Below are 14,583 nucleotides of genomic sequence, written 5' to 3'. Positions count from 1 at the left end.
AGAGTATGTTGTTAACCCAATAAAGCACCCAGCAGGAGAAAAATGCCAATATCAGTTTTCTCTACTAGCAGTAACAGTCACTCACCCATAAATAAAAATAAGCAAAGACCAGCGGACACCAAAGAAAAACAAGCAGTGCAGAAGATAAAGACCAAGGCACATAAAAAGAACTGATCTTTGAGAAAACACATATAGCCAATCCTCAATATTTAGAGATTCTGCATTTGTAAACTGGCCTAAAATTTATTTGTAACCATAAAACCCAATTCTCTCAGGCTTTCTTTGTTATTATTTTTTTCTCTTTTTTGAGACAGAGTCACACTCTGTTGACCAGGCTGGAGTACAGTGGCATGATCTCATTGCAACCTTCACCTCCAGGGTTCAAGCAATTCTCCTGCCTCAGCCTCCTGAGTAGCTGGGATTACCGGCGCACACCACCACTGCCCAGCTAATTTTTGAATTTTTAGTAGAAACAGTGTTTTGCCATGTTGGCCAGGCTGGTCTCAAACTCCTGACTTGAAGTGATCCGCCCACCTCAGCCTCCCAAAGTGCTGGGATTACAGGCATGAGCCACTGTGCCCGGCCCAGGCTTTCATGGTCATTGATTGGCAGGTACAAAGCAGCTCTGCAAAAAAATCCAGTTGCCTGATGCCCAGTTTCCCAGCAGAGATGCCTCTTCCTTTGGCTCTCATTGGTAAACGAATGTCCTTTTCACAGTCTAGTCAGTTCGCCTCACGGTTTTCACATTTTTGTGCTTTTTAAAAGTGATTTCACAGTTTAAAATCCCGTGGATGCTGCTGAAGCGCTGTCTAGCGTTCCTAAACACAGGAAGGCCGGGATGTGCTTTATGGAGAAAATATGTGTATTCAGAATGCCTTGTTCAGGCCTGAGTAGTCTGTGTTGTTGGCTGTGAGTTGGATGTTAATGAATCAACAACATGTAAGTTACCTTTAAAAAGAAAGACACACAAAAAGGTTATATACTGATCAGTTGACAGAAATGTAGTGAGAGACTTGTGGAAAGCCTGTATTTCCCCTAGGAGCAATTCAGTATCCAGTATTAGCTAATTCAGCGTTCATGGCAACTTCATAGAACATAGCCAGGGCAAATGATAATTGAGCTAGTATCCAGTATTAGCTAATTCAGCAAACAAATGCAAATTTTAAAAACTCTTAACTAGGAACCGCAGGGAAATAGTGTAATACATGTAACAAAAACTGACTGGTATAAAAAAGAAGTAACCAGAGAAAAAGAAAGTCTGAACAATTAAAGATGATTGCCATTCACACAAAAATTCAATGATGGGATAAAATGTACACCTGGAGAACAAAGTGGAGATCTGGGAGATGGAGTACCAAATCTCCAAACAATTTTTTTTAAATGGAGAGTAAATCCTGGAATAATCAAATAGGAGTGCCAGAAAGACAGACTAGAGACGAGAGAATAAAAAGAAATTATTAAAGGATCATAAGATATCCCCAATTTGAGACAAGAACACTCATTTTTAAAGGGACCACTGAGCCGGGCACGGTGGCTCAAGCCTGTAATCCCAGCACTTTGGGAGGCCGCCTGTAATCCCAGCACTTTGGGAGGCCGAGACGGGCGGATCACGAGGTCAGGAGATCGAGACCATCCTGGCTAACACCGTGAAACCCCGTCTCTACTAAAAAGTACAAAAAACTAGCCGGGCGAGGTGGCGAGCACCTGTAGTCCCAGCTACTCGGGAGGCTGAGCCAGGAGAATGGCGTAAACCCGGGAGGCAGAGCTTGCAGTGAGCAGAGATCCGGCCACCGCACTCCAGCCTGGGTGACAGAGTGAGACTCCGTCTCAAAAAAAATAAAAAAATAAAAAAAAAATAAAGGGACCACTGAGTGTCGAGTAGGACTGGCCAAGTGCAGTGGCTCATGCCTGTAATCTCAGCACTTTGGGAGGCCAGGCCAAGAAGACTGCTTGAATGAAAAAAAAAAAAATCTAAAGACAACATGTGACAGAAAATCTGTGACAGCTAAGTATAAGCCAGAAGTAAAAGAAATCAAGAAAGGAAACAGAGCACTCATCATAAGTAATACCGGCTTATTCTACAGGAACAACAAAGCTTTCATGAAACAGATATTGGCATCTCAAATGAATACTTACATAATCTAGATTGTAAAGCTGGCTGCTGCTTAATTTTTAGAATCAATTTGTAGTCAAAAGACAAAATACACGTATGTGTTAAATGTTTACAGAATGTACATATTATAAATCTTGCCAGTATACAAGCAATACAAGAATTAGGAAATGGACTGAGTGTCTCACGCCTGTAATCCCAGCACTTTGGGAGGCCCAGGCAGGCGGATCACAAGGTCAAGAGATCGAGACCATCCTGGCTAATACGGTGAAACCCTCTCTCTACTAAAAAATACAAAAAGTTAGCTGGGCATGGTGGCAGGTGCCTGTAATCCCAGCTACTCGGGAGGCTGAGGCAGGGGAATCACTTGAACCCGGGAGGCGGAGGTTGCAGTGAGCCGAGATCACGCCATTGCACTCCAGCCTGGGTGACAGAGCGAGACTCCGCCTCAAAAAAAAAAAAAAAAAAAAAATGAGGAAATGGAAGGGGCAATATGAGGGGGAAGCAAAATAAACTAATTTCCTCTTTTTTAAGAGCACAGAAGCTAGACACAGTGGCTCACGCCTGTAATCCCAGCACTTTGGGAGGCCAAGGCGGGCAGATCACCTGAGGTCAGGAGTTCAAGACCTGCCTGACTAACATGGAGAAACTCCGTCTCTACTAAAAATACAAAAAAATCTAGCTGGGTGTGGTGGCGGGTGCCTATAATCCCAGCTACTTGGGGGGCTGACACAGGAGAATCACTTAAACCCAGGAGGTGGAGGCTGCAGTGAGCAGAGATCATGCCACTGCACTCCAGCCTGGGCAACAAGGCAAGACTCCATCTCAAGAAAAAAAAAAAAAAAAGGAGAGAGGGGAGTAAATAGTCTAAAAATTGATAAATATGTATAGAGATATATATTATTTGAAATTATAATAATTACCAACATAACTCAAACAACTATCAACATCACCACAAATAAGGTATCTATCTAGTTATACCTTGGGATGTGGAAAGTTGTATAAATGTGCTCTATTCATCTTTCCTATCAGTTTGGATATTGTTTAATGATAACATAGCAAGAACATGTGGAAAAATAGCAGAATAAAAATTTAAAAAAAAAAGATAACATAGCAAGAACCAGAGGTATAAGTAAATCCTTTAAAAATATACTAGTGACTACCAGAATTAAAGTCTGAAAACAGAACTAATAACAGCATTTGCTTTTAGGGGGTAAAAGAACTTTACCTTTCTTTCTGTATTCTTATAGATTATTTCAATTCTTTTCTTTACCAAGGGATTCTTGTAATTGTTTAAAAATAGTTTAATAAAAAGCAACTATGGTAATATACATGCAATCATGCTTTACATGGCAGTTAAAAAGAAATGAGGTAGAACTAGATATATTAATATATAGAAAAATGCCCACAATGTATCTTTAAGTGAAAAAAGCTAATTGCAAGGAAGGAAAATGTAAGGGTTTCTGGCTGGGTGCAGTGGCTCACGCCTGTAATCCCAGCACTCTTGGAGGCTGAAGTAGGCAGATCACCTGAGGTGACCAGTCTGGCCAACATGGTGAAACATGGTCTCTACTAAAAGACAGCGCCACTGCACTCCAGCCTGGGCAACTGAGCAACACTGTCTCAATAAACCAATCAATCAATCAATCAAATGTATGGGTTTCAACATCTGTGTGTTTTGTGTCTACCTGTGCTAGTAAATATTTGGGCGTGTTTGCATATGTCTGTTTATGACTTCATTAGTTATTCGTATATGCATAGAAAACATCCAAAAGGTTCACATGAACATATTTACAATGCTGGTTCCCTCTGCTGAGTGAAAACAGGGACAAGTGACATGCCTGGGTGAAAAACGGAGAACATATAATCTATATATCTTGAGAAAAAGCACTTTTGAGAGAATTATCAAATTATTACCTTAAAAATTACTAGTTTATGGGCCAGGCACAGTGGCTCACGCCTGTAATCACAGCACTTTGGGAGGCTGAGGCGGGCGGATCACAAGGTCAGGAGATCAAGACCATCCTGGCTAACAGGGTGAAACCCCTTCTCTACTAAAAATACAAAAAATTAACCGGGCATGGTGGCGAGCACCTGTAGTCCCAGCTGCTCGGGAGGCTGAGGTAGGAGAATGGCAAGAACTCAGGAGGCGGAGCTTGCAGTGAGCCGAGACTGCGCCACTGCACTCCAGCCTGGGGGACAGAGGGAGAAGCTGTCTCACAAAAAAAAAAAAAAAAAAAAAAAATTACTAGTTTATTTTACTAGGATGTTATCAGAGGTTTAACATGTAAACTTACCTTGAAGGGTTCCAAGAAATACAACTACAGCTTAGCTTACATGAGATCTCATGCTGCAAAGACCACTGGCTGAGATTCATAACATCTGGTGCCTCATATATTCTTACTATACCATCTGCCGAACAGGTTGCTAACATAAGACCCATGTGCTTGGGAGCAAACTTCACATCAGTAACAGATGTTCTGCTATCCACCAGAGTTGTCCTTTTAACCTAAAAAAAAAAAATTAACAATTTAAATTCCATACAAAAAGCAAGCATGGTAGAGTGGGAAAGACACACAGACTCTGGAATCACACAGAAACTCCTCTGTCATTCACTAGGTATACGAGCTTGGGTATGTGTCTGGGCCACAATTTCCTACAAGTACATGGCAAAATACCACATATATAGCTGGGAATCACTAACAAATTAGCTAGCTATAATTAATTACTCCCTTTAATGAAAAAAAAAAAATGTCTACCTCCAAAAGCCTACCTTTATTATATAAGTAATCTCTCTTAAGCAGACTGGTCACAAAAAAACAGAAAATGTTAGAATTTTCAGACAAGTAGTTTTGTCATATAAAGCATGCTGCAGGTATTAGATCCTTTAACAGTAAATGAGTTGAGCATGATGGCTCACACCTGTAATCCCAAAACTTTGGGAAACCGAGGCAGGCAGATTGCTTGAGCTCAGGAGTTCAAGACCAGCCTGGGCAACATGGCAAGACACCATCTCTACTAAAAATTTAAAAAAAAAAAAAAAATAGCCAGGTGTGGTGGTGCACGCCTGTGGCCCCAACTATTCGGGAGGCTGAGGTGGGTGGACTGCTTGAGCCAGTGGGGCAGAAGGTGCAATGAGCCAAGATCGCACCACTGTGCTCCAGACTGGGTAACAGAGCAAGACCCTGTCTCAAAAAACAAACAAACCAACAAAAAAAAAACACTTAAGGAAGGCATGCAATTTCTTCTCTCAAGAGTAATTTTCTGTTAATCCCATTTGGACCACTATTATTCTTTTTTTTTTTTCTCAGGGACGGGGTCTTGCTCTGTCACCCAGGCTGGAATACAGTATCATGATCATGGCTCAAGTGATCCTTTTGCCTCAGCCTTCCCAGTAGCTGGGATGACAGGCACCTGCCATCACGCCCAGCTAGTTTTTCTTATTTTTTTTAGAGATGGGGGTCTCACTATGTTACACAGATGGGTCTCCAACTCCTGGCCTCAAGCGATCCTCCCACCTCAGCCTCCCGAGTTGCTAGGATTACAGGTGTGAGCCACTGCACGCAGCTACCATGCACTTTTAAGTGAAGGCATTTAACAGAGACCAAAAGAATGGTAGAAAGCAAGCTCTGTGATCACTGTAAAATTCCAACATCACATTTAAAAGTTACCTTCTGGCACACAGATAAGATGAAACCTTACTAAAAACATCAATAAGCCCAGGTGCGGTGGCTCACGCCTGTAATCCCAGCACTTTGGGAGGCTAAGGTGGGTGATCACTTGAGGTCAGGAGCTCAAGACCTGCCTGGCCAGCATGGTGAAACCCCATCTCTACTAAAAATATACAAATTAGCCAGACGTGATGGCAGCAGCCTGCAACCCCAGCTACTAGGGAGGCTAAGGCAGTAGAATAGCTTGAATGTGGTAGGCGGAGGCTGCAGTGAGCCGAGATCATGCCACTCACCAGCCTGGGTGACAGAGCGAGACTCTGTTTAAAAAAAAAAAGTCAATAAAGTTTAGAAATCAACAGATTACTGTCTATGGTTACCAAAATGCTTCTTAAAGAGTCTCAATATTGGCCAAGCACGGTGGCTCACGCCTGTAATCCCAGCACTCTGGGATGCCGAGGCGGGCGGATCACGAGGTGAGGAGATCGAGACCATCCTGGCCAACACTGTGAAACCCCGTCTCTACTAAAAAATACAAAACAATTAGCCGGGCGTGGTGGTGAGCTCCGGTGGTCCCAGCTCCTCGGGAGGCTGAGGCAGGAGAATGGCGGGAACCCAGAGGGTGGAGCTTGCAGTGAGCTGAGATCGCGCCACTCACTCCAGCCGGGGCGACAGAGCAAGACTCCGTCTCAAAAAACAAGAGTCTCAATATTAAAAGGATGATATTACATACACTTCAAAGATAACACCTTAGCAAACATTTGTCTACAGACCCCACTGAATAATACAAACACAGATGCTGAGAAAATCAACGCACGTGTTACAGTGGGTCGTCAGACAGGAGCAGGGCAGCAGAGGACCCCACCCCACCAGGAACACCAAGCAACCATGCGGTGACGGGCAGGCCGTGGTTAAACTCTCTCTCTGAACTAACCACTGGCTGCAGCCACGCCCGCGAACGCAGTCTCCGAACAGACACAAACCCCGGACACCGGCGACCGGCAGCGCCTGGGGAGACCGCAGGCGGCGGACGAGCGGCTCACGCATGCGCACTAAGAGGCAAAATGGCGGAACCCAGCCGATGTACGACCTTCTAGGAACATTCTGGTAAGGGAAGAAGGCCTCAAGCGAGCATATGCACAACTCCGGTAAACACACCGCACACGCAGCCCTCCCAAGCACGAGCGGGCCACCGCACACGCGGACTGCCCACCCCAGGGGGGAATCAGAGGAGAAGAGACGCAACCCCGGGAAGCACGCCAACGTCTGACCACCCAAGTCAAAGGTCTGCTTTAACCGGATTGCCTCTCTTAGCTGAGAGAGCCCGAGAGACTCCATTTCAGTGCCTTCACTTGCAGCCCACCTTACCTCCCCCCGTGAAAGGCGTAGCGAGGGCAAGCGGACTCCAGGAACGCACTTGCTGGTAAGATACTGAGGCAAGTTCAATCAGCAGCTCCCGGGGACGCGCTCGCTGGATGGTACTTAAAGCCCCTGCATTTATCTCTCTGTGACAGTTTCAGTCCCTGCGCCTGGAACTGTTTATTTTTCTGTAACTGCTTCTGTAACCAATTAATTTTTTAACTTTTTGCCTGTTCTGCTTCTGTAAAAAATGCTTCAGCTAAACTCCCCCTCCCCGATTTAGACCATGGTATAAACAGAGATCTAGCCCCTTCTTCGGGGCTAGAGAATTTTGAGCGCTAGCCGTCTCTCGGTGGCCGGCAATAAAAGGACTCCTGAATTAGTCTCACAGTGTGGCGTTTGTCCACAACTCGCTCAGTTACAACAGGTCAAACCACGCATTTGACTCTCTCAAGTCACCCACTTGGTCCTCTTCCAAGTGTATTTTACTTCCTTTCATTTCTGCTGTAAAATTCTTTAACAAACTTCCACTCTGGCTCTAAAACTTACCTTAGTCTCTTACTCTGCCTTATGCCCCTAGGTAGAATTCTTTCTTCTGAGGAAGCAAGAAATAAGGTTGCTGCACACACAAATGGATTCGCCACTGCTAATATATTAATGAAAGGTGACTAAACTAAATACAAATAAGTATCTTGAAGTTCGAAGAAAAGTCCTTCTTATGCCACCACTCCCAAATCCAACCTATAGTATACTGAACTGACACACCTCCGACTTAATGCCAAAAAATCCTTTACAAGTCTATAAATTTCTATTCCCTCCTCCCCATAAGCAGCTGTTTGGCTTAGGGAATCCCTAGTGCAAAGGCAATCAGACATACTCCTCCCCCTAGAAGAGCTGTAAAACAGTCTGAGTAGCCACTCAAGCTACAAAGTTACCGGAATTAAAACAGTGCGCTATTAGGACAAGGAGACCTACAGACCAGTGGTCCACAAGAGAGCCCAAAAAGCAATCCTCCATATATATAGCCAATTAATTTTCAACGAAGGTGTCAAGAGCATTCAACAGGAGAAAGAACGGTCTTTTCAATAAATGGTGCTGGGAAAACTAGATTTCAGCACCCTAGCATTTTTTAATGACTGAAATAAATAATTTTTGTCAGGCCCTTGCTTGCTTGCACATGTTAATCACTCACTTTTTGCTAAATATTCCTTGTTGCAAACAATATAATGATAAACTGTTGATGTACTGCTTTTTTTTGTCAAGCAGGAAGAGATAACTTCAGGGTCACGTAAAGAAAAATGTTGCCAGAAGAAATGAATGGCTTCAGGGACACTGTTACCAGCTGCTAACAACCAGATGTCTGGTTGCTCAAGGCATTACCGGAGACTAAAAAAACACAGACTTTTTCCACTAGATTCTGTGAAACTCCCCATCCCTTACTCTCTAGTCACATTAAAAACTACCCACTGCTTCCTTTTGTTTAGATGGATTTAAGAGATCTTGCCCTCCCACCTTCTTGCTTTAGTCAAATCAAATAAACCTTTCTCTATCTCCAAGTACCGGTGACTCAGTATTTGGTCTCAGCTCCGCACTGGGGATACAAAGCCTGAATTGAGGATTCTATAACAATCTTAGAAGAAAACGCTGGGGAAAGTCTTCCTGACACTGGATTTGGGAATGCTTTCCTGGATATAACACCAAAAGCATGGGAAACAAAAGAAAAAAATAGATAAACTGGACTTCAAAATTTTTATATTTTGTGCATCAAAGAAAATCATCAAGAGTGAAAAAGGCAACCCACAGAATGGGAGAAAGTATTTGTAAATCATTTACAGATTGTGCATACGAAATCCAAAAATCTGAAATCTGAAATGCTCCAAAATCCAAAACTTTTTGAGCACTGGCATGATGCTAAAAAAAAAATGCTCATTGAAGCATTATGAATCTCAAAGTTTTGGATTTAGAATGCTTAATTGGAGTCGGGCATGGTGGCTCACACCTGTAATCCCAGCACTCGGGGGGGGGCCCAAGGTGGAGGATCGCTTGAACCCAGGAGTTCAAGACCAGCCTGGGCAACTCTATTAAGTGAATAAATAAGTAGGCAAATGCTTAACTGGTAAAAGTATAAATGCAAATATTCCAAAATCCGAAATCGAAAACATTTCTGAATCCTAGCATTATGGATAAGGAATACTCAACCTATACCAGATAAGGGATTAATATCTAGAACATATAAAGAACTCCTACAACAAAAAAAACCCATTTTAAAAAACGGGCAAAGGATATGGATAGTATTTTCCCAAGGAAGACATACAATTGGTCAATGAGCACATGAAAATATGGTCAACATCAGTAATTCCTAGAGAAATGCAAATCAGAACCACAATGGAGATACCACGTCACAACACAGTCACTAGGATGGCTACAATAAAAAGCACAATAACAAGTGCTAATGAAGATGTGGAAAACCTGGAACCGTTGAGCATTGCTGGTAGGAATGTAAAATGGTGTAGCTGCTATGGAAAAGTCGGACAGTTCCTAAAAACGTGAAACATAGAACTACCATATGAGCCAGCAATTGTACTCCTAGGTATATATCCAGAATAATGGAAAGCACGGTCTCAAACGTTTATCTTTACAACAATGCTCACAGTATTCGCGACAGCCATGAAGCGGAAATAACCCAAGGGTCCATCTACAAATGAACAGATAAATAAAATGTGGTATACACACACAATGGAATATTACCCACCCACAGAAAGGAATAAAGTTAATATATGCTACAATATGGACAGACCTTGAAAACATTTTACTTAGTGAAACAAGCCAGTCACAAATGGACAAATACTGTGATTCCACTTATATGCAGTACCTAGTCAAATTGATAGACAGTTGAATGGGGGTAGAGGGAGGAGGAAGGGGGAGGCATTCTTTAACAATACGGAGTTTATGTTGGCAATGATGAACAGTTTTGGGTATAGATAACAGTGATGGGTACACAGCACTGTGAACGTAATTAATTCTACTGAATTATACCACTTACAAATAGTTAAAATGGACCGGGCACCGTGGCTCACGCCTGTAATCCCAGCACTTCGGGAGGCCAAGGCGGGCGGATCATTTGAGGTCAGGAGTTCGTGACAAGCCTGACCAACATGGTGAAACCCTGTCTCTCCAAAAAACACAAAAAAATTAGCTGGGCATGGTGGCACATGCCTGTAGTCCCAGCTACTCAGGAGACTGAGGTAGGAGATTCGCTTGAACCCCAGAGGCGGAGAATGCAGTGAGCCGGGATCCCACCACCGTACTCCAGCCTGGGCAACAGAGCAACACTCTGTGTGGGGGGGAAAAAAAGAAAACCAAACAGCTAAAATGAGAAATATTACATTATACATATTTTACCACAATAAAAAACTGCATCATGGCCCACATAGTGGCTCATGCCTATAATCACAGCACTTTGGGAGGCCTAGGCGGAAGAACTGCTTGAGTCCAGGAGTTCAAGACCAGCGTGGGCAATATGGTGAAACCCCATCTCTACAAAATAAAAAATAAAAAAATTAGCCTGTGGTGCACGCCTGTGGTCCCAGCTACCTGGGGGGCGAAGGTGGGAGGATCGCTTAGGCCCAGGAGGTTGAGACAGCAATGAACTGCGACTGGCTCTAATGTAGTAGCATGCATTAGGGAGGGTAGGTGAGGGGTAACAGCAGGACACTCCCACTACATACTTCCTTTTGTTTCTTTTGAAAGTTATACCATGTGCATGATTATTACAAAAAACAAATCATAAAAGGGGGTAAAAAAGCCTGCAGATGATAATACCTTCATATGAAAATGCTAGGAGGAGTCTTACATATAATCTAGTTCAATGTTTTCACTTTATAGATGAGGAACTTCAACAGCACACAGATTATATTATGTTCTTGCCCAAATTCAAACATCCAGTCAGGCAAAGACAGCGATAAAAGCAGATGCAGATAAGGGAGAGGGAATTTTTTTTTTTTTTTTTTGAGATGAAGTCTCGCTGTTGTCCCCCAGGCTGGAGTGCAATGAAGCGATGTCGGCTCACTGCAACCTCTGCCTCCCGGGTTCAAATGATTCTCCTGCCTCGGCCCCCAGAGTAGCTGGGATTACAGGTACCTGCTACCATGCCTGGCTAACTTTTGTAATTTTTGTATTTTTAGTAGAGAAGGGGTTTTACCATGTTGGTCAGGCTGGTCTCAAACTCCCGAGCTCAGGTGATCCACCCGCCTTGGCCTCCCGAAGTGCTGAGATTACAGGCATGAGGAGAGTATATTTTCTCTTTTTTTTTTTTTTTTTTTTTTTTTGAGACGGAGTTTTACTCTTATTGCCCAGGCTGGAGTACAATGGCACGATCTCAGCTCACGGCAACCTCTGCCCCCTGGGTTCAAGCGATTCTCCTGCCTCAGCCTCCTGAGTAGCTGGAATTACAGGCATGAGCCACCACGCCCAGCTAAGTTTTGTATTTTTAGTAGAGACGGGGTTTCTCCATGTTGGTCAGGCTGGTCGCAAACTCCTGACCTCAGGTGATCTGCCCACCTCGGCCTCCTAAAGTGCTGGGATTATAGGCGTGAGCCACTGCACCCAGCCGAGAAGAGTATATTTTCTAAGAAAACAAAAGTAACCACAAAACAGAAGAAACATTTTTAAAATAATTTTATTAACCCTTGGCCGGGTACGGTGGCTCACGCCTGTAATCCCAGCACTTTGGGAGGCCGAGGAGGGCAGATCATGAGGTCAGGAGATCAAGACCATCCTGGCTAACACAGTGAAACCCCGTCTCTACTAAAAATACAAAAAATTAGCTGGGCACGGTGGCGGGCGCCTGTAGTCCCAGCTACTCGGGAGGCTGAGGCAGGAGAATGGCGTGAACCTGGGAGTCAGAGCTTGCAATGAGCCAAGATCGCACCACTGCACTCCAGCCTGGGCGACAGAATGAGCCTCCGTCTCAAAAAAAAAAAAAAAAAAAAAAAAAGAATTGTATTAACCCTTAAGAGTTTAAGGTTAAAAAACAAAAAGAATTTTAGAGTTAGGCACAGTGGCTCACGCCTATAATCTCAGCAACTCAGGAAGCTGAGGTGGGGCCAGGAGTTTGAGACTGCAGTGAGCCAGAATACTTAAAAATCATATACGACTATTATAAAATACACTAATAGGTAAAATCAAATACAATGCAAATATTCTGGATTCATCATAAAAGTTATAAGCAATGCAATGATGCTCCTAATCATTGCTTCAGACCCAAGTGAAAATGAAATAAGAAAAAAAAAAATGGAAGGAAGAACTTTAGAACTGGTAAAAATAGAGGGGAGTGGTGATATTTTACCAATTATCTGAGGTACCCTTGGGACTAGTGCTCCTTGGCTACTCATGTCTTCCCAGTCCCCAGAATACCAACAAATGTCTCACCCAGTGGCTCTGTCCTCGCAGTTTATCATTTGATTCTCCTACTATTTCTTCCCATACAGCAGCTGTTCGGTCAAAAGAACAGGAAGCCAAAACCTGTCCAAATTCAGGATGGGCCCATGTCACACGCCATACAGATCCACTATGTGTCTGGGGAATCAAAAAGAAAAAGAAAAGAACAGATATTCGTTATTCCAGGGCTCCTTTTTCCCTAAAAACTTAGTTTATTCATATTTCATAAACACTGGTTTTATGTGAGGAAACAGAATATGGTTTTACTTCTATAAGAGGAGAAAACTGATCAACATAACATGTAAATAAAAAGTTAAATCCACAATGTTTTAACCTTTAGAAGACATTCTATACTTAGGATTATAGCGCTTCTGGAGTTCAGTTCTTTTCACATTTTACTAATAAAACAAAAATCTAGCCAGATAAAGTTTACTACTTTCTAGTGCTGATAGTTGGAGAGTTGCTTCAGAGTTTAGCGTAACCAACCTTTAAAACAAGGATTCTACAAGTCCACCATTTTACTTGTAAATTCTTTCTACAGAAAATACCTATCTAATAAAATAAATAACATTAGATTTATTTGCTCCAAAATCCACAGAGATGGAAAGTAGATGAGTGGTTACCAGGGGCTGGGAGCAGAGTGAACATGAAGTGACGGCTAAATGAGTGCTGGGTTTCCTTTAGAGGTGGCAAACAATGTTCTGAAATTAGAAGTGGTGGTGGTCGCCAATTTAATGAATATACTTAAAATCACTAAATTGTACACTTTAAATGGGTGCACATTATGATATATAAATTATAGCTCAATGAAAAAAATACTTTTTTAAAAAATTTGCTTCAACCAGGCATAGTGGCTCTCACCTGTATTCCCAGCACTTCGGGGGGTTGAGGTGGGCAGACTGCTTGATCCCAGGGGTTCGAGACCAATCTGGGCAATATGGCAAAACCCCATCTCTACAAAAAATTAGTCAGGCGTGGTGCTGTGCAGCACTTGTGGTCCTAGCTGCTTGGGAGGCTGAGGTGGGAGGATCACTTCAGCCTGGAAGGTTGAGGCTACAGTGAGCCAAGATTGCACCACTGCACTCCAGCCTGCGTGACAGAGCAAGACCTTGTCTCCAAAAAAAAAAAAAAAAAATTTGCTTCAAAAGTCTAATAATATATAGAGATTGTAGCCATAAAACGCTCAAATGATTTTAACTGACAATATAGTCTATTGATAATAGACTACTGTATGAAGAGCAGATAAGGGGAAGCCCAAATCCTTACACCCCTCATGTTGGCCAAGGGGTGGGAGTGGAGGGGATCGGAGAAGGGATATAAAGATCTTAAAGAATGTCACCATCAAAAAAATTTGCTAGGTGCTTCTCAGGGAAAATACTGTATAATAACAAACAACATGCAGAAAATGTGTTTCACACTCTATAGCTAAAATTTTTTACAGTCAACAACATAAAAATAGTTTAACCAACAACTTCAACATGGTAATGTCACCAACTAAAGGTACATTTTGCACCCTTATTTTTTAACCTTGTTTTGTCCAGTGTTTTCTGTACCATCTTTATTTCTTACTTATACAGGGCTATAAAGTTAAAAATGCACACTAAGGCAGGTACGTTTTATTAGATTTACAGTAAAATGCAATCTAACTAAAGAATAAGGTTTGCACAAAGATGCTCATAACAATAAAATGGAAACTTAAATATCCATTAGTTAAGTAAAATGGTATTTTTATTGGCTGTTAATAAAAAGCCTTTAAAGATACAGAAAAGTACATATGAAATACGTTAGGCTTAAAAGCAAGAGATAGGGGTTTCCTTTTGGAATGATAAAAATGTTTTAGAACTAGAAAGAGGTGATAGCTGCCCAACACTGTAAATTAAGTAAAAGCCAATTAACTGTTTACTTTAAAAGTATTAATTTTATGATATGTAAATCTCACCTCAAAGGAGGGGGGGAGTTTGGATAGAACTTTCACAAAAGAAGATACATGAATGGCAAATAAGCATA

At 42.4% G+C, this 14,583-nt stretch overlaps 1 protein-coding gene and 1 long non-coding RNA gene across 6 annotated transcripts in view; one reads left to right on the top strand and one right to left on the bottom strand.

Annotated features, from left to right (window-relative positions):
- Positions 1-14,583, bottom strand: part of SEH1L (SEH1 like nucleoporin) — a 38,924-nt gene that overhangs the window by 18,103 nt on the left and 6,238 nt on the right. For all 4 annotated transcript variants that reach the window (XM_005587251.3, XM_005587249.3, XM_074022963.1 and 1 more), the window contains exons 3-4: positions 12,568-12,714; positions 4,408-4,619 (exon numbers count right to left, since the gene is read on the bottom strand). In XM_005587251.3, the coding sequence (XP_005587308.1) occupies positions 4,408-4,619; positions 12,568-12,714 (359 nt within the window). The remainder of the gene's footprint in view (positions 1-4,407; positions 4,620-12,567; positions 12,715-14,583) is intronic.
- Positions 6,828-10,566, top strand: LOC123569982 (uncharacterized). Of its 2 annotated transcripts, XR_006693866.3 has the most exons (3): positions 7,073-7,201; positions 7,718-7,801; positions 8,404-8,535. It is a non-coding gene; the product is annotated as an uncharacterized lncRNA (long non-coding RNA). The 2 variants fall into 2 exon arrangements; XR_010582714.2 differs by lacking the exon at positions 7,718-7,801 and having other exon boundaries at positions 6,828-7,201; positions 8,404-10,566.

This window comes from Macaca fascicularis, chromosome 18 (genome assembly GCF_037993035.2).
Source record: "Macaca fascicularis isolate 582-1 chromosome 18, T2T-MFA8v1.1".
NCBI lineage: Eukaryota > Metazoa > Chordata > Mammalia > Primates > Cercopithecidae > Macaca > Macaca fascicularis.
This window is presented reverse-complemented; position numbering and strand designations above follow the sequence as displayed.